We start from the raw sequence: 19,581 nt of genomic DNA on the forward strand, positions 1-19,581 counted from the left end.
AACCTGTAAGTTTCCTCTGACATTGCATATTTTACTGTCATTGCTGTACAAAGATGTTTTATTTTATTGTGCTGAGGTATGAACATCAAACAGATGACCTAACTGCTATAAAGTTAGAAGAGAGGATGTTTTATTGTGAATGAAACTGCAAATTATACTGTGGAACATTCACTAGCTTCAAGGAAAGGTTCTGTTATATATCATGAATAAAAACAGTCAAATCCTGTGAAAACCATGCACCCGTGTCTAATAACCCTCGCTCCAAAAAAACAACATTTTTTCCTGATTTACTAATACCGTATCCTTATTTATCAGAGTGAAGAATATGAATAAATGAAGATTTTTAAAAAAGCCAAAAGAATAGAAGTTTGCATCCACGTTAAAAATGACACTCATTTCCTATAGCTTTGATTAAGAGCTTTCAAAGCATTTTTGTACTTATCCAAAATCTAGAAGGCTCTCATGAGGAATCTATAACGTGCGGGACTTTTGATTTTCAACTTGTAGCTATCAATTTGTTATGGTTACAATGGTTTTCTTTTCATAGAGCAGGTTGAAGGTATGAATTTGGCCTAAGATGAGAAGTTCAAATAAACTTTGGTAAAGATTGATGATCTGATGATCTCATTTATTTATTTTTTGATAATCTTCTATTGCGCACGTGAGCAGGATGCGGTATTGAAATGTTTTCTCTCTCAAGCAGCAATAACTGGTGTTCTCACATTAAGTCTGGAATTGTGATAGAACGCGGATTGGCAGAAATTGTTGTGTAAACAAGCGATGTGGAAATTTCATCTTTTTATTAAGCCCTCTATATAATACACCTCTTGATTTAGAACCTTTTTTTTAAATTACTAATTTAGTTGGGTGATATTCACAAGGTGTTAAGGTAGAAACTATGCCTGATGGTGGCCTCTTCTAACTGTAGAAATCCAAGTCTTTTCTCGTCTTCTCATCAAAATCCTGCTCTTTGAGGAAGCTCGGCACGTTATCGGCCAAGGCCCGCTGAAGGAGGTCGCCGGTGGTTGCAGAGTGCCACAGCGTCTCTCTGATTTGTTGGTTTTCCCTGGTGGCCGCCTGCCACACCACCTCCAGCTCCTCCTCCACCTCCCTGAACATGGAAACGTCACATCATTTGGTGCAGTTGAGAACTCTGCCATCTTTTTATCATCAACAATAACACATTTTTACTCAGTTTTGCTATTTATCCAAGAAAAATGGCATTCATCATGTTTTATTAAATGAAAGAATACAATGTTTCTACTCTTTTTATGATATATCTCAACTTGTTTTCTTAAATTTTTTTCTCAATGACAACGTACTAATTTTATGTTTATATAATATTGATACTACATAATATAATTATGGCTCAAGTGATGCAGGTTTTTTTTAGGCTTAAAAAAATAATTAAAAAAGGTAATGAATAGACTTGCAGGGATGTCAAACTAATTTTTATTGTGGGCAACATTGGAGTTATAGATTCTATGAGAGGGCCTATATGACTGTGAAATAAAATACATTTTAAGTGCGTTTACCATACATTTACCCATCTCTTAACCATTTTCCTTCTTGTGCTTCCTCCCTTTTTTTATTTCTTCTCCTTTCTCTACTATTGTTTGAACTATCTTGTCTCCTCCTTCTCTTCATCCCATCTAACGCAAACAAATGCATCCCTCTCTTCCTCCCTCTCCTGCAATCTCCTTGCTCAGCAACCAACTCTTCCTTTCTCCACTGCATCAACCGCTCCTCCCTCTCTCATTTGTCTTCCTCCTCCTCCTACCGTTTGGACTGCAGCAGCCTCTCCTCCGCCTGCTGCCTCTCTCCCAGCAGCCTTTGCAGGTGGAGCATCTCCCGGCGGTGAGAGGCCGCCTTGCCCGCCGCCGCCTCCTCCAGCGCCGCCAGTCGGCTGGACGCCAGCCTGCGGTACACCTGAGACAGAAAGGCAGACAACAAGAAAGAGAGAGAGATAGGGAGAGAGGGGGGGTTGCCATGAGGGAGGTGGATGCACATGGAGGAGGACGACGTAGCAGCAACAGCGCTGAAGCGAGGTGAGTGCTGTGGTGTTATGTGCAGATGTACTGTAGCAACAGATGTGCAGTGCACACACATATGCTCAAACAGGTGATGCTGACAACTGCTTTAAACAAGTCGACATGATGATGATGATGATGATGATGCTTTTGAGGAGTGATTATTCTGGATGTGACATTTGGCACTTTGTGTGTCTGTACATTTGTTGAGGATGTAATTAAGGACAAGGCATCTTATATGAATCCTATCCATCCATTTTCTGGAGTACCTGTTTTCATTTTGGTAGGTCGAGGGTGAGCTGCAGCGTATTCTTGCTGACTTTGTATATTCACAATGTGTTAACTCTCTGATTCACCTAGGCGCACAATTTTGGGGAAACCTAGCTGTTGTTGATAAAAAAAAAAAACTCACCAATCTGCTGTTTTTGTGGTCAGGCCAAATCCAAATATAATACACAAGGAATGGGGGAAAAGGTACCAGGCTTGAATGGTGAACATCTGCATATAACTGACATCTATTGAAATGCATTGGTGGGGAACGAATGCTATGTTGTTCTTTATATTTTTTTCTTAAATTAATCTGACGATTAATCGGCATCGGTCTTAAAGGGACAATGTTTAGGATTTAGACCGTTTTTCATTACAGACAGCAGGAAGTGCATCATTTACCGTTGTCCGTAGCTATAACAGACATGGCTACCTTCGGGAGAGTGCCACCCCCCGTGTAATATAATTTGATGATAACTAGACCTACAATTATATTTAAAACATAATGTTAGTTGTTAAGAACACATTAATTTGCAAGTTTTTGAAATTTATAGTAATTTAATTTATTCTAGTCATTGGCGATGCAATTTTGCGAAAAGAGAAAGAGAAGAAAATGACTTTTTTTGTTTCTTTTTCCCTCAGGATGACAGCTGATAAAGATAGCTTTTTTTTTTTTTACTTTCTGCTGAATTACATTATGCCAACTGAGATGTGGACTGTTTGTATTAAGTGACAAGTTTGGAAACCTCCAACACTTGTTTTATGCAGTTAATTTGAGTAACTTAAAACATTTTAAGTGAATGTGGACATAGTGTGTGAACGACTTTTTACTGTGTGTGTATAAAAACCATGCATGAAGTTTGAAATTAACAAAGTAATTAGTAGTCAATAAAACCATGCTCATAACTCAAAACACTCTAATCTCAAACTTTTCCCCATTCAAATGAATGGAAATGCCAATAATGCACTCCAGTTCCTGCCAAAAACAAAAAAGTTTGTTTTTTTTTTACCAAGGAAAAACAGCACTTGACTATTGTACTTTATAAAAGGAGTAAAAACATAATGAACAACAAAAATAAAGAATTGAAGAATTTTCTCATCACAATTAAATGCTGCAATAATCCAACTCATTGTGCTGCTCTTTCTGGATTTGCCCATCTTGGCCACAAGGGGCAGTATAATGGTTATAGAGGCAAAGAATATACAGTACCTCTACAATTAGTGTGCCTCAGTAAAATCTTAGAATGCTAATCATTCTTCAAATAAACAATATATATATATATGTTCCGATATCCGTTGCTTCCAAAATCTCAACTATCAAATCTAACTGGTATCACTACAACGGAGGCTCGCAGTGTTTGTTAGCATTAAGGTCAGCACACTTTCCTCAGGTAAAGCAATGCGGTTGTTCTAAATACACAAAGTGCGATTCTCTTTATGTTTAGTGTGGCAGTAAACTTCAACTGGGAGGAGCTTTAAACAGCATAAAGCTTCTTTTTATTAATCGTTCAATATTTGCTAATTAAAGTGCGTCCTTGAATTTTTGTCGTCAATTTTTACTGATCGCAAAAGAAGCAGCAGCCTCAAAAACTGCTGTAAAAAGAAGAAGATATTTATGGTCGGTCAATTATGAAAAGTTATGACAGGCTGTTCTTAGTGTTTACCATCAACATTGGTTAACTTCATTTTGGTTTTGGCTATTGTCAGACTACAAACATGAAAAGTTGCACAATTTTTTTTTGGCCTTTTTCTGAATGACGCCCAAGCAAAAAAGAAAAACACACAGAACATTACTTCGAGCTATGTGATGTAGGACTTGTTTTGCCTGGGTCTTGCCACTGACACACTTGTTAAACAAAGAATTTGATTGGCCTTGCTCGTCTGCCAGTTAGTCAGGCTGTCATTGGCTGCATCTTCCAAGACCTGAATGAAGACAAGCACTATATATATATATATATATATATATATATATATATATATATATATATATATATATATATATATATATATATATATATATATATATATTAAGGACTTCTGAAATTTGTTGTCCCTTATGCAAATGTTGAGAAAATAAATAGGCAATTATAATCATTTTTATCATAAATAGCAACCATCTTTTTCATCTTCTTTTCATCAAGCGACAGTGCGGAAAACACAAATTGCCTTCTTTATTCTTTGTAACCAGTCTAACTGCTCTTAGGCTAATTAACCCCTTGTGGCCTTTTCAATGACGGGAAAATGTGGATAAACCACCTGCTACAATAATTCCACTCCATCAACAACAACAGTTCTCTAGGTAGCAAGCAAGTTAGCTATAGACAGACAGACAGACAGACGGACAGATAGATAGAACATCTTAAAAGAAATATAACTATGGTTATACTGTAAATTGTAATTATTGTTATTGTCTTTAAGGATTCTTACTTAATTTAATGGCCAATGCTGTGGTTACATGCTAAGTAATTTTTTTCATTAGTGACTTCCAGTCAGTGATATACTGTATATGTAATAGCTTTCAGAAGCATAGTCAATGACAGTCATTCGAGCAGAATCAGGAAAGTGTCTTCAAAAAAAAAAAAACATAATTATTGATCCATTGGCAGTGACGAGGTGCTAGGAAACACATTACAGGTCAGGTCAAGTTTGCTTGGATCGATGCAGGCTTACAATGATGAATGCGGTCTTGGCTGGTTGGTGAAGGAAGTGAGGTCTGAAGAGTCCATAGGGTTTTGGATAATGGAATACAAGGGTACCTAGGGATTATGTCTTGGGAGTGAGTGTTCTTGTTCTTTGGGAATTTTTTGGTAACAAAAACAATGAATGCCTTATTTTCTATCAGTTCTACTACGGTGTTAAGAATGATGAAATGACTTAATGGCTTTTGGTGTGAGACATAGCTGGATAAAAGTACTTTGTTTAGCGATGCATATTGATGCATATGGAAGAGGCTCACTTATATCTTGAAGTACCGACTTTATTCTCAGGATGCTGCTCAGGCTTGGAATCCAATTCTGAAGAAATAAATGTTTCTATGACGGCCCATAATAATTGTTGGGCAGGTTCTGGGCCCATTGATAAGCATCATCCTAACACTTACAATTAAAGATTTAGCATAATGTATAATACCTGAACCCCAAACATAATTCCTAAAAAAAAAAAAAACTAACTAATTCTGACCCCAATACTACATAAATAATCATTGATCCTCAGTCTGTCTGCTTCAGAGCGCGACTGGAAGATGAGCTGCCCTCAGGCTGAGTTGGAGGAAACAGAGCGGCCTTCGTCTGAGGAATTTGAATGTAAAATCTGCTACCAGCGCTACAATGCTCACGCCCGTCGACCCAAACTCCTGGACTGCCTCCATCGTGTGTGCGCACGCTGCCTGGTCAAGATCCTCTACGTTGCTGACGGCGCGGGCTTCATCTGCTGCCCGTTTTGTCGCCACCAAACCCAGATAGGCGATTACGAGATATCGGCCCTTCCCGACGACGCCAACATCATGTCCCGCCTGAGACTGCGCGATAAATCCTGGAGCTTGGATCACAACCAGGAAGTGGTCCTCTCCCCAAAAAGTTTCTTCTCCTCCAGCCCATCACATGACTCATCCAACTGCCTCTTTATCACCATTATGGATGTGCAAAGGGAGCCTCAGCGCTTCCCGAGCCGCAACGGCAGCTCCGACGTGGAGCACAACATGGAATCGCTGTCAGCGGCTTCCAATGGGCAGGTAGACCCGGACTACCTGACCAAGTTCTGCAATCACGTCCCGCGCATCTTGGTGTGGCTGCTAGGCTTCTTGTACTTTGGCTCCCTGCCTCTCGGGATTTACTTGCTGGTGATTCAACGAGTGACTCTTGGCATCGTGTGCGTCAGTTTGGTGCCGTCCAGTCTGACAGTGTGTCTGGTCTATGGCTTCTGCCAATGCTTGTGCCAGGGAATGTGCGACTGCTCCTCCAGATGAATGCCAGTCATACAAAATCCCCGCCGGTAATATAGGAGACTAAATATCACTGATATGTAGTGTTAGTACATTTAAAGGCAGCTCAAGCTCTCGCATAATATGACGACAAATGTATTTCCAGACAATAGTTAAAGCATATACAATGATAATGTATGTTTATTTCTCGAACAGTACAGTGGATAATCCTGGCCTGATGACTTTGACTTACTGAGCATTTAATTTTAGGATGCTGCATTTTTAGGAAAATCAGTGATGTGAGAAAAACACTCCTGTCTAAGGCTAATTTGAAGTCGTTTTTTTTAACTTCTTTGTTTTTCTTGTGTTTCTGTGTAGCTGCTAATAATTACAGCTTGGTGAATAAATAAACTGGGGATTTTTTTTAAAATACCTATCTGTGAATCATTGCTTCATTGATTATTGAATTGATTATTCTATAGATTATTCCATCGATTCATCAAATATTCATATAAAATTTCATTTTTCTTTCGGTGCATTAAAAACGTTTTTCTTCATTTCATTGATTTACCAATATTGTTGTTTTGTTGTATTCTTACGTGATAAAAAAAAAGAACTAAGCAGCAATTAAGCCATATTACACAAGATTGATCGATGTTGCAGACACCACTTTAATAATTATTGATTCGTTGTCCATTATTCAATCATTTTTGACAGCTCTCTCGTGTATTTTGAAGCAAAACATTTATATGTTATACATATGAATAAAATACACCTTTGAAAAAAAACAACCACTAAATACAAACTAGTCATTTAACAATGAATCCAGCAAATTATCGAACCAAGTAAATAACCAGCTAAAAAAACTGACAATTCAAGTAAACAACAATTCAAACAACCAAGCAACCCGCATACTAACCTTGGGTGTTTCTAGCTTATTTTTGGGGGTGACTCAAATGAACCTCATCAGCCGTGAAATACAAAAAAAATATTTGCTTATGCTCAAATATGCTCTTGTAAACTAGCTACAGAAGCGCTATAACATACAGTACTTTGTTGAAACAAAGTTTTAGCTACAAAATTACAGTAAATTTAAATTATGAGCATTCAGGGGGACTGGCCAATCAAAAGTTTCACATCAGATTAGATTTGTCGATACAAGGTGACATCTGGTTAGCCAAGTTGTCACTTTGTGTGCAGTGAGCTCAAAAAGATGTTAGTAGTTGAATTATTTTTCATGTGCAGTCAATACCTTCAAAATTACATTTTCTGACTTGCTGTTGACTGAAAATTATGTCACAATATGCCCAAGGCTTCGGTAACTACCAATCAAGGGTCATTTTGTGAATATCACATGATGGTGAGCCGTGAATGGTCATTGCCTGAGCCTTGGAAACATGTGATGTGATTTTCAGTCAATTTTCAGTTATCAAAATATTTATAGCCCAAATATGGTATGAACTGTTTACCACTGAGAAAAAAAGCTAAGCTTTCGTACTACTTTAAGTCACTACCAAAGAGCTTCTGAAACGACAAATTAAAAACTTCACATATACAAGTTTGTAGAAATGTAAAGGTTTCACCATTTTGTCAAAAAACTTACACCTGCAATTGCCAAGCACGCGTTTTTGCACATTTTGTCCTTTTGGCTAATGTTTCCCATAGCACAATGCTTCTTCAGGGCACTGATCCCAGTCATGGCTCTGGACGTAATGACGTCTGTGGGACTAAGTGGCACTTAGTCTCTCTTGAAAAAATCTTGCGAGGCGATGTTAATTGCTTTGCTTTCTAACCAGTCTCAGACTTCCAAACCACATATTCCACTCATCTGCTCTCAAGTTTAATTGTCGAATGCACGGTTTGGCTTCTTGTAAGTAACGCTTATTGGGAGATGAACGCAAGCTAAATTGTGGTCCTTACTGCAAAGTCGTGGTGCGTGAACACGGTAATGACTGGCAAGTGGATGCTAATGATCCTTAATTGCAGTCGGTAGCTTGGATAACAAACAGTTCGTGTTTCCTTTCGCTGCGTTGATTATGCTCGTCTGGCCTCCGCGCAGTCGACAAGGACCTTGGAGGCTTAATGAGCACTGTTGAGAAACGGCCGTATGGTCACGGCTGACGTACATCAATCGTGTGGTGACTATGACGTGGGGCTGCAGCTATCGCAGAATTTTGGTATTCGCATATGCCGCAGAAAATTTAAATCAAACGTTGAATATTCTCAGCATTTTTTTTTTTAGTTCAGTCAAGCTGTTATGCTGTTATGTGCCAAGCCATTTGTGTCCATATAATATGTACAATTTATTTTGAAGTTGACCTTACCACCACATTTCCAGCATGTTTTACCGTAATGCAGCGCAATAATATTCTTTGTTGCGATTGGCTTAGCATGATTTTTCAGACATTTACACTAATCCAGGTCAAGGTACTTACTGGAGGCTCACTACAAAACACATTGATTATTACAAAGAATGTGTTTGCACTTCCTTTTATTGTTAGCGGAAATATTAAAAGACCTTCCTAATATAAAAAGTATGCAGGACATCATTTTCACATCGCTGTTTGGCAACTCACCTTGACACGCTCCTGCAGCTTGCTGAATCGGATAGTGCCATTCAGGATGCTCCCCATAAATCCCTGTTTTTCCTGCTGAAGTATTGAGGCCTAAAGAGGAGAGAAGAATGTGTGGCAGATTAATATGAAGATGGCAAGAGTTGAGAAACAGAAGATTGAAAGTGATAGTGATAGCCTGCTGGGTCCAGATTATAATCATTTGTGATATTTTTTGTGGAACCTAACTAACATGTACTTAAATACGGACCATTTACATACATGTTATATAATTCGTGATATACATTATTTGTGATATGACCATTATTGAATCAAAAATATAATGGAAAATAGTACTGCATTTGCTTTTTTATCGGTTATAAAGCAACAATCTAATATCCTTGCATTTCTGTGTTTTTTTTCCCAATTGAAACAATCAGCAAGCCATTCGTTTGTAAGATAAGCTTGAAATGATAATGAAATTTTTTGAGATGATTGTTTGATTTAGGATTAAGCATGCCTTAAGAAAGGAGTAGAGCTCATTTTGTCTTCACTTTAGTATATTTAACATAATATTGAAGAGCTGGTCTGAGTGTTTAAAAGTGAAAAAAAGTGAGAAAATGTTAATGCCTTCCTGATAAAAGTGTACTAAATATAAGGTGAAGGGTTTATGGCCATAAACATGTACAAACAAAATCATGTATGAACAAACCCCTTAAAAGACATGCAATGTAATAAAAACAAAAATGTGTAATAAATGAAATTAAACAAATAAATATATGGTATAATAAACAAAAAAAATAAAATGACAAAAATGACACCCCCCAAACAAAACACAAACAAACCCCATAATAATACAGAGTAGACTCAGAAGGTGCTCTATATGTTTTGTTTTTCTTGATATCTGCTGTGGGGATGATTGTGGGTGGCAAACCATTATTGGCACATTAACCCCACTAATGGATTTTACCCTTCAACCACATAGAAATGTAACTTGATGGTAGCCGCATGTTGTAGTCGCCACCTTGTCTCCATCTCAAGACTAAGAAAAAAAATCAACCACATACGTCAAGACACTTGTACAGTATCTCAAGGCATATATAAGTATAATACAATATACGATTTTGGCCTTGGCCTGTGATCGGTGAAGCAAAATGCCAAATGTAAAACAATGCATAATAAATCTCAGTCAAACTAAAGCTGTCTACTCGCAACTTGAAAACAACCGAAATATGTTTGGAGAATTATACCACTGATGGCCCAAAGCCGTCTGCGTGCGCAACTGCGATAACAAGCATCAACACACACTCTTAGCACTAGCACAGACACACAAATTGGCCTCTATTATGCTCCATCTGGGTCGGCGTGTGTCAATTTGACCTTCTACGTACACATGACGGGCTGCATCTTTTTAAAAGTCTAAATGTGTTGACATTTAAACGGGGCGATGCACACATCACAGTTCTGTGTTCTGTAGCAACAAATTTTATGGGTGTCGTATGCCAATAATTTTAATCTATTGTAATTTTGTAGCTAAAATTTTGTTTTAACAAAGTACTACATGTTAACATGCCTCTGTAACTAGTTTACAAGAACATAATTTTATGCATACAAAATGATTTTATAATAAATAGGTACAGCCACTCACTTCTTTGCAAGGCTTTGTCACCTTTCTCTAAATCTACATTAGAATCATGGGGTAAGAGTCAATTGTCTGTGGGCATTCAAGCAAGTCTCTCATCTCCCCTCCGAGCAGCTTGGAAATGTAAACATGCTGCTGGAGTGTGCTTGAAAACCAAAGCAATCGCGTCAAGAGAGTGCAAAAGTGAGCTTGGTCACAGTGCTGCTGATGCAGAATCTTGATGATAGCAATGTTCCCTTGTAGATGGGTGCAATATATGCTCGAACTCGAGATCCACACAGCTGCAGTCATAAAATCATTATAGTAGCTACATTTTAACTTGATATAAAATTTGCCTTCACGTGTTCGTTGAGTCAGTCAACCTAGCCTGCAGTTCACTACAATTTTCAGGCCATTTTTATCTAGATTTTATGCACAACACCAAATGAAGAAAACATTTTTTTAAAAGGAGAACAATCACCATTTCTTTCACAATAATATATTCAAATTGCCCTTAGGTGTGTTTGTTAGTATAAACAGTTGTTTGTCAACGTGTGCCCTGCAACTGGCTGGCAAACAGTCCAGGCTGTACCCCACCTACTGCCCGAAGCTGGAATGGGTTTAAGCTTTCCCTCGACCCTCATGAGGACAAGTGGTTAAGAAAACGGATGAACGGATGAATGAATTAAGCAACAAAATCCACGGTTTCTACCCATCCCAGGGGGCAGTCGTTTCGCTTCTTGCTGCAGAGTGAAAATGACATCACATTTACTCAGGGCTAAGGTAACAAACAATCACGGCTCACCTTTTTTCTGAGTTTGGACGTGAGATTCGCACTTCTGAATCGTGATCGTTACCTGAGCAATTGTGATGTCAGTTTCAGTCAAAAGTGTGGCAAAATGTTTCACCTCTTAGTCTTTCTTTTTCCCAGTGTTGGTTTCTGATGTGACACACAATGTACAGTGGAATGGTGTGAACATCCCAGCTGCTTTTCCGTCCTTTATTTGAGCAGTGTTTATTATTTGCTCACCAACCATTTTGTGTTTTTTTACCAGTGCGTTGTTTTGTACTGGTTTTCCGCTCTTCGACTGACATCATACTGTGTGCATCACATGTCATCTCGTACCATGTGTACAAGTTGGTCCCGCTCCTGTGAGATGCGATCCGCCACGGAGACAACGGCTTCCAGATAAGTGCGCGTCTTGCCCTCCTTCAGAACGCAATCGTCCTTTTGCTGCTTAAGTGCACGCAGACGCCTCTCTGTTCTCCTGCAATTCATGGGAGTACAAAGGAGTGAGAAGAATGCAAAGAAGCAGAGGAGTAAGGATAGATGTTTGGATGAAGATAAATAGATAGAAGGATGATGGCTATATTGTCACATTCACCTGTGGGCTTGCCTGCAGCTCTCCAGCTCTGCCTGAGCCCTTTCCACAGCCGCCATCAGTTTAGCTTTCTCTTCTTGCAGATTGTGATTTTGAAGGCGGAGGACATGCATCTCCTCTACCTCACTTCTGTTCCTGCACTGCTCTTGCTCTAACTGCCTGAAAAGTGTCATGGAAAAAAAAAAATGGAAGTTACTGCCACTTGGGAAGGCAAAGTGATGAAGGTGATGCAACGTTGTACCTTCTGAGCTTGCCAGCTATGCTGCAGTGCTCCTCCCAGGTGATGGCGTCCTGGAGGCGGGTCTTCAGATTGTGCATCTCCCTTTCGCCTTGGCGTGCCACTCTCCTACTCTCGTCCACTTCCTCCTGCAAACGCTGGTTCTCTGCCTCGAGCAGCATCAGTTGCTTGGACCCTCGGGACACTACAGGGGAAGGAAGGCAATATTGATGGATGGAATGATGGGAAGATGGATGACAGATGCATGATTAGATGATGGATGGGTGCTGATGGAGTGATGATGATGCAAGATGGATGGCAGGTGATGGATGGATGATGATGGATTGAGGGATGATGGCGTACAGTATGTGTAATGGACAGACCAACAGAGGGATAGACAGATTATCGGCTAGGCTGATTTTGGACTGGAGTGAAATTTGCCAATTTGATAAATATTGGCATCACAATGTTTTTTTTTTTTTTTTTTAAATCTGAAGGCCGATAATAAGGCAATGTTAAACTGGTGAATTCCGGGACCCACAGTATTTATTTAAAATTTCAGTTCACTTTATAAACAATTCTACTTACCCTGGAAACATGAGGCACTTTTTGCTTTAATTTGAAACTTGTTTGGAAACAAAAATAAATTAAATTTGAACATTTCTGTTATTTTGGATAGCCGGATTAATAGACGCATGGTAAAATTGATGACAGAATAGCAACAGATGTCGTACAGAAAATGGATGGAAGGACATATCTACCCGCAGACAGGTGTTTGCTGTGCTCAGCCTCGTTCTTAGCATTCAGAGCTTCCAGCTGCTCAATCAGCAATTGATTCTCCTGCAAAACCAGCATGGCCTGCTTCTGTACTTGATGGCTGCACACACACACAAGATATTTGGACATTTTCTCTGAGGTGTCCTGTCATTTTTGTAGTCACGGGTTTAGCTATTAATGGGAACAATAATATAAGTCATATAAGCAATTACATATATAATTATACACTGATTACTTTTATAATGTCATTAGCAATGTGTAAACTCACTGGATAGCAACTAATCCAGCAATTCTCAAATGGCGGTACAAGTACCCGTGACGGTGAGGGTATGTGAATGCACTCATAGGGGTATGAAAGATTTTAAAAGAGTTTCTGCAGGTGTCAACAAATCTGATTTAATGCTTTTTAATTCTGTGACGGGAACAGTAACTTTTGTTTTCAAAATAAGGGCCAATTATTTGAAACACGAAGCAACTTATTGTTAAGTTGTTATATAGTGACTCCTCTGCAAAATGTTTTAGGCCTTTCTTTTGTTAGATTTTATACGGATGCGCATTGTCAATAGTAGGGATGCGGCAAATTTTCAGCGACCAAGGTCTTACTGAAAAAAAAACAAAAACAAAAAACTGCGGTTAGATATGCCACTACAAACGCAGTTCCAAAGTTTAATTAAATGAGACACAGATTGCACAGCGCCCTGTTTTAATCCTTTTTTTCCCCCATCTAAAATGCTTTGTGCTACGGGTTTTTTGGTTGAAAAAAAATGTTTCACAGGGCATACGTCATTGAAATAAAGTGGAGAACCACTGTTCTATTATAAAGTAACAATGTCACAAGCAAATAAAATGACTGCATTTGCGTCTTGTTTGTACCATTGCTCCTGGCTGAGTTCTCCAGTGTTTTTGCCCATTTGACGATGTAGCATCTCATTTTCTTTCACCACCTCCTCCATGTGTACCCGAAGCTTCTTCACCTCCTCCTGCGGCAATCACATTCAGTTGTCACCTGGGATAAAACTACCGGTAATTGCTTTAACTGTGGTGTTCACATGCATCTGACCTCTGCAGTGTGCAGGAGAGCATCTTTTTCATTCAACATGTCATCGTAGGCCAACATCAGAGGAGACAAATACTTCATGTCTACCTACAACAATTATGGACAAAAAGAGCAATGTCAACCAGGTAAATGCACTTTTACAAAAATATTTATTATTTATTAATAAAAGATCATTTTAAAATTAGATGGACTGCATATGACAGTTTTTGTTGTTTAATTTTGAATTAAAATCTATAGTTCAAATTTTTGTGGATAAAATGTGTTCATATTTTCCTATTTTAAGAATCTTAAAATGCAACTATCTCCTTAATTCACAACACCCTGCTTTCACATTTTGGAAAAGGCTTACTCATTGCTTATCATATTATGATTCTAACACAACTGATATGCTACCGCTAACACATCTGAAATGTACCCCTGGCTTCTCCGTTGGCAGACGCTGTCGTCTTGGCAACAACAGAGAGCTCCTGTGCACCATGAAAATTAACAAAAAGCAATCTTGTGACTTTTACACAAAAATGGCCACACGGTATTGCACTGAGCTTACTTCAGACCATTTTCATCTGATACTAACCAGCCACGGGGGAGGAGAACCAGTCATTGGTAGGCTGCTTAATCTGGAGCTCTGAAAAACGCATCATATCAAACCAGTTAACAAGAAATTGCAGTTTATGTCAAAATTGCATGTGAAAGCAGAAGACTTAGATCTGAGCTGAAATGGTGTGGAATTAATTGAAATGGAGGGACTGCACATGTGGAATTGGGGAAAAAAATCAGTTAATTATAGTCCTCCAGTATTATACAATAAGATTTGCTGGCATACTAACTGCTGATGGTTGCAGGCATAACACATGGCAAGAGAGCAACCAAGAGAAATCCAAATTCCAAAATCTTGACAGAAGAAAATGTCAACTGCTGTACTATGTTCATCACTGGGTTTAAAGCTATATTTATACAATGCCTAGTATAATCTAAAACTATTTCATGCTGTCGATGCCTATAATTGTGCCTGCTGTGCTGCAATTTGATGATAGCATGTATCTTCTGATGTGAGGACACAGCGTGAAGCCGCTATGATGAACAGCGCTTGCAGCTGACACACAAAGGACTAATTTTCCTGAAAACCATCCAATTTAGCATCATTTTGTTCCTTAACTACCAATGTACGTCTTTGGAAAAATTGCGTGTGATTGCTGAGAAATACCGGTTATTACATTACAGCTATACGGTATAGGTTCAATTAAGTAGTGCAAAACTAAAATCCAGTCCAACAGCATACGGTACTTGGATTAGGTGGACATGCAAAGGAATACTGCCACCAGGAGGCATTTTAGTGTTACTGTGTTGCCTATTTAAAGATGGAAGTATTTTGCTCATGTTTGTAACAGCATTGATTTAAAAATGTGATCAACTCACAGGTGAATTTTTGTTTTTTTCTATTGACGTTTTTGGTAGTTTATTCATAATTTATAATATGTTATATTAAGGCCAAAATCGGCTGATTAATCAGATAGTATATGATTAAATTGGCTGATTATGGCCCTTCAAACATCTGCCAAAAATAATACGACAGAATGCTGATATTCGCTGATTATTTAAACGTTTTTTTTTTTTTTTTTTTATGTACACTATAATTTTACAGCAGTTGGATACAACTAGTGATATTTGCATGCTTGTTGTTTTTACCTCCTGCTTGTTGAGTGGCCTGTATTTGGTCTGGTAGGCGCTCAGCTCCACGCTAAGACGATGGACACTGCGTTTGAGGGCGTCATTTTCGTCCACTAGCTCTTGGGCCTGCTGCCTTGCGTCCCGCAATTCTGCTAACATACCTGAAAAATTAAACAAACATTTTACATTATTAACCTTCTGAGGTTCGCGCTGGCCATTTCCGTCAACTTCACTTCTGGTTTAACCATTTTAACTGTGTGGATGCAAAATTAATTTGGGGTTTCATTCTTGACTCAACAGTAGAATTCTTTTTTTTTCCCTACCGGTTTAATTTAACCGGGGAACCTTAAGATATTGAACTTGTACCTGTAGTTGAGGTCCTGCTGGGTTGAGCCCGTCCACAACTGACTTCCTGCTCCAGATGTCGCAGCTTCTCCTCGAGCAAGGCGTTCTTATCCTTCAGGGCCTTCACATGTTCCGCGTCCTCCTTCTGGACAATGGCTTCTTGAGATGGCTGACCCCATGCTCTTGGCTCTTTGGTTTGGCTGGTGGCTACACAGGAACTAGATGACATTAAATGCTTCGGGATGTGAGAAGAAGAAGAAAATGGAGGTTGTAAATCCTTACATGGCATTTCTTCCTTATGTTTTGCGGAGTCTTTTTTCTTCTTCATTTTCTTGTTGCTCCTGGCTTGTGGAAGTTCACTGATGTTTTCCCTCAGGAATTCTGCCAAAACTCAATGTATTACTGTAATCCTTTTTTTTAAAGTCACCAAAAATCCTTGTTTACTGGTCTGGCATTGAATAAGGGAAGTCATTCAAAGCTAATGACACTTTAATCACTCATACACTATCAGTACAAATACTATAGTTGAGCAATATACTTGCTTCAGTGAAAAGCATCAACAAAATAAGAGTTCTTGTGTGACAGGTGACAGATACCTGGAGAAGATTCCCCGCTGGCCAACATGGGACTTGACTGGGGTGATCTTGGCTGTAAAATAACGAAAATCGTTTGCTTATAAGCCTATTACGTCCAATCACATTTAATTTAAACAATTTATTTCAAACAGCATTTGTGCTCGTGTACTTTTATCTCTTTGGTCCCAGAAGCTAACCAGTAAACCAATATGAACCTTACTATGTAAAACAGCGCCCTCGGGTGTCGTTGTCCGGTTTAACCTAATTTACAAATGCGGCCAATGTTAACATTCAAAACCCAGAGGTAGTGTGGTGAGGGTTTGTTTTCTGTGTGTCTGTTTGACTTCTTTCTGAGCATCTGTGGTATATTTAAATAGGCATTCAATGCATAGCAGGTAAATAAACTTGTCTATTGTGTTGATCCCCACCACGCGCTTTAATGGCAAAGCGTAGACTGTTGCTCCCGTGTCTGAACACTTCTTATGACTGTCCAGAGTATGGTAGACATGATCTTCCTTCTCCTCGCCTTCTCCTTGGTCTTCTTCTTCCTCCTGTTCCTCCTCCTCACACGCCTGGTGCTGCAGCTCCTCTTCAGAGCGATCAGGAGAGGACAGATGTGGACTAACGACAAAGCCTTCTGCCCATCGATCACTGAGGACAAAAAATACATGTTTTAGAGTGGGGAAGAGCTATATGGCATGAATGGTTAAGGATGGAGCATGTATGTCACCGCGTATAAGGTGCGGTGCAGATGTTGCGCTCTGAAAGCAAGGACTCTGATTGGTCACTCTCTGAGAAAGAGCGGGGACGGACAGGAGGGAGCACCCATGTCTGTCCGGTCAGCGAAGAAGACAAAATAGCAGCTGCTAAGGCTGATCTGTGGACAAATAAAACAAACTAACTAGTGGACACTCTTAACACCTGCAGATTGGAGTGGAAAAAAAAAAAAAAAAAACTTTTAAAAAATGTGAGGAAAAATGACAGAAAGTTCTGAAAAGAAACTATTTTGACATCAGAATATCAAATAAAATTAAAAAATAATAGACTAAATTACAACAATATAATATTTCTAATAATAATTTAGTTGATTGAAACTTTATTTTCATATCTTGTTTGACATAAACAAGAGAAATAAAAATGAATCTTTTCAATTTATGCAACTTTTCCATATAATACGTTGGTACTGCACTTCTTGTGAAATCACAATGTAACTAGTTTTATCTTTTTTATTATACTGATGCACGTTATTTTTGGGTCATCATATTTTATAATATGAAAAGCTATACAGAGTTAGCCACCTTCAAAAAGTAGCAGTTGTCCACATGCTGTATTTGAAGAAAAAAGCATGTTTACAAATCAACTCTTAATTAATGTATTAAAAAAAAATAAATTACAGGTCTCCTTTTGTTATTGTCTTGCAAAGCAGAAAGGAGTATGTTTCTTCTTTGCACATCTACAGATTGAAGCAAACGTTTAAATTGAATCAAATCAAATTGTTTTGAATCGGACATAATTTTGAATCAAAAATCGACGCGTAGACCCCAAAATCAGAATTCAGTCGAATCGTAAGACAGTCAAAGATTCTCACACCCCAATAACAACTAATATTTGGATTGAAGGAGAGCAGAGATACGAGAAAATAAGAAGTAGTGGAGGATGAAGGGAGGTGACAGGGGGTACCTGGGTCTCTCAGGAGAGGGGGCGGGGCTACGTGGGGGTGGGGTACGAGGCACAGCAGCCTTGGGGGCGATGGAGGCGGCGGGGACCAAACCATGGGCTATGTGTTTCTACACACACGGATAGACATACATACATACATACATACATACATACATCATACATCAGGGTAGGCAAACCTTTTGACTCAAGGACCAAAAAGGATTCTAAACTTTGACAAAAGGGCCGGACCAGGAACAGATTTACGAAATTGGAAGAAATACGGGATACTTCAATAGAAAATTAACAAAAACATTACAACAGTGTGATTTAAGTTATTGAAATGACTCTCAGAGCAACTGAAAATGAAATGAACAAAATAAAGCTTTTTTTTTTTTTTTTTTTTTTTAGTGATGACAGCATTTTAAAGCACTGATAGTTCAGCTTTCTTTCAGGATATTACCATTATCATTCTCCTCTTGACTGATCATTTCTTCAAATTCGCCGGGCCGGATTAAAAACCTTAACGGGCCGCATATAGCCCCCAGGCCGTAGTTTGCTCACCTTGTAATACAGTACACAAACAGCACATGGAGTCGAAAGGAAGCGATGACACAAATGATGGAGCTTTTTCATGAACTGTGTGTGAAAAATGTCACGATTGCCATGCCCCCCCCCCCCCCCCCCCCCCCCCCCCCCCAGCCTTTTTTGCCCCGTCCCATTAGATAAAATAAAACCCAACTCCACGTAATATTACCCAGTTGGTAGACTTTTTAGGTTGTTTTTCTCGGGTTCTGTCCATTTACTCTGTCCCCTCTCAAACACCGTTCTGTCTTCCTACGTTTCCAGTAAATATGCAACAATGTCATAACTTAAATTTGAAAAAACAAACAAACAAACATTAGTGGAGTAAAACTCACGAAAGGTTTGTCTCTCTCCCTCCAGAGGTTCAGCTTCAACATGGCGGAAGGCGGGTGAAGTTCTAATCTTTCGCAACGTCGTGATGACTGGCGGACATTCCGTCGATAAAATATAACGCGCCTATAGCTATAGTTTCACTGTTAACTTATTTTAAATATTGCCGGCGTTTTAATGGACAAATTAATGATAATCTTTCAGGTTGCTACGTGTGGCTTCCTCGTCTTGAGACGCTTCACTGCCATAACACACCTCGTTTCATTCGTCGCTCTGATTGGCTCGCTTTTCTTTCTTTGTCCAATCGGAGGCGCGCTTGATTTTGCCTAGCAACCGTTTGTCAGGTCATTATTTTACCAGTAGAGGGCAATGAAGTTCCATTAACAACGGACGTGATTTCGTCCATTAATATAATAATCTCCTTACACATATCAGCATATGTTTCATACAGATAAATCATTTTTTTATTGAATGGAAAAATTAATATTATATTATTTTATATTATATATATTTAATATTATATAAATATTAGATTTTCCTCGACAGTTCACTTATGGTCTATTTGGTGCTCGTGTTGGGAAAAAAAAAACAGATCAGATA

General features: G+C 38.8%; 2 protein-coding genes across 3 annotated transcripts; one reads left to right on the forward strand and one right to left on the reverse strand.

The window, feature by feature from the left end:
• Positions 1-108: 108 nt before the first annotated feature.
• On the reverse strand, positions 109-19,215 carry cep89 (centrosomal protein 89). The gene is made up of 18 exons (XM_088412850.1): positions 18,987-19,215; positions 18,091-18,197; positions 17,141-17,287; positions 16,839-17,061; positions 16,432-16,483; positions 16,118-16,216; positions 15,857-16,042; positions 15,509-15,651; positions 14,397-14,447; positions 13,826-13,909; positions 13,639-13,745; positions 12,750-12,865; positions 12,013-12,193; positions 11,775-11,930; positions 11,516-11,657; positions 8,793-8,882; positions 1,781-1,929; positions 109-1,111 (listed from the first exon to the last, which is right to left on the reverse strand). Exons 1-18 carry the CDS (start codon positions 19,026-19,028, stop codon positions 919-921), a joined length of 2,268 nt encoding a protein of 755 aa, XP_088268976.1. The 5' UTR covers positions 19,029-19,215; the 3' UTR covers positions 109-918.
• On the forward strand, positions 1,715-6,646 carry LOC148424338 (E3 ubiquitin-protein ligase RNF182). 2 transcript variants are annotated; one of them, XM_088412864.1, is made up of 2 exons: positions 1,715-2,048; positions 5,511-6,646. In XM_088412864.1, the coding sequence occupies exons 1-2, from the start codon at positions 1,990-1,992 to the stop codon at positions 6,259-6,261; spliced, it is 810 nt and encodes a 269-aa protein (XP_088268990.1). In that variant the 5' UTR covers positions 1,715-1,989; the 3' UTR covers positions 6,262-6,646. The 2 variants fall into 2 exon arrangements, with proteins under 2 accessions (XP_088268990.1, XP_088268991.1); XM_088412865.1 differs by having other exon boundaries at positions 5,525-6,646.
• Positions 19,216-19,581: the final 366 nt, after the last annotated feature.

Source organism: Hippichthys cyanospilos, chromosome 4 (assembly GCF_059441005.1).
Source record: "Hippichthys cyanospilos isolate Australia breed blue-spotted pipefish chromosome 4, RoL_Hcya_1.0, whole genome shotgun sequence".
Classification (NCBI taxonomy): domain Eukaryota; kingdom Metazoa; phylum Chordata; class Actinopteri; order Syngnathiformes; family Syngnathidae; genus Hippichthys; species Hippichthys cyanospilos.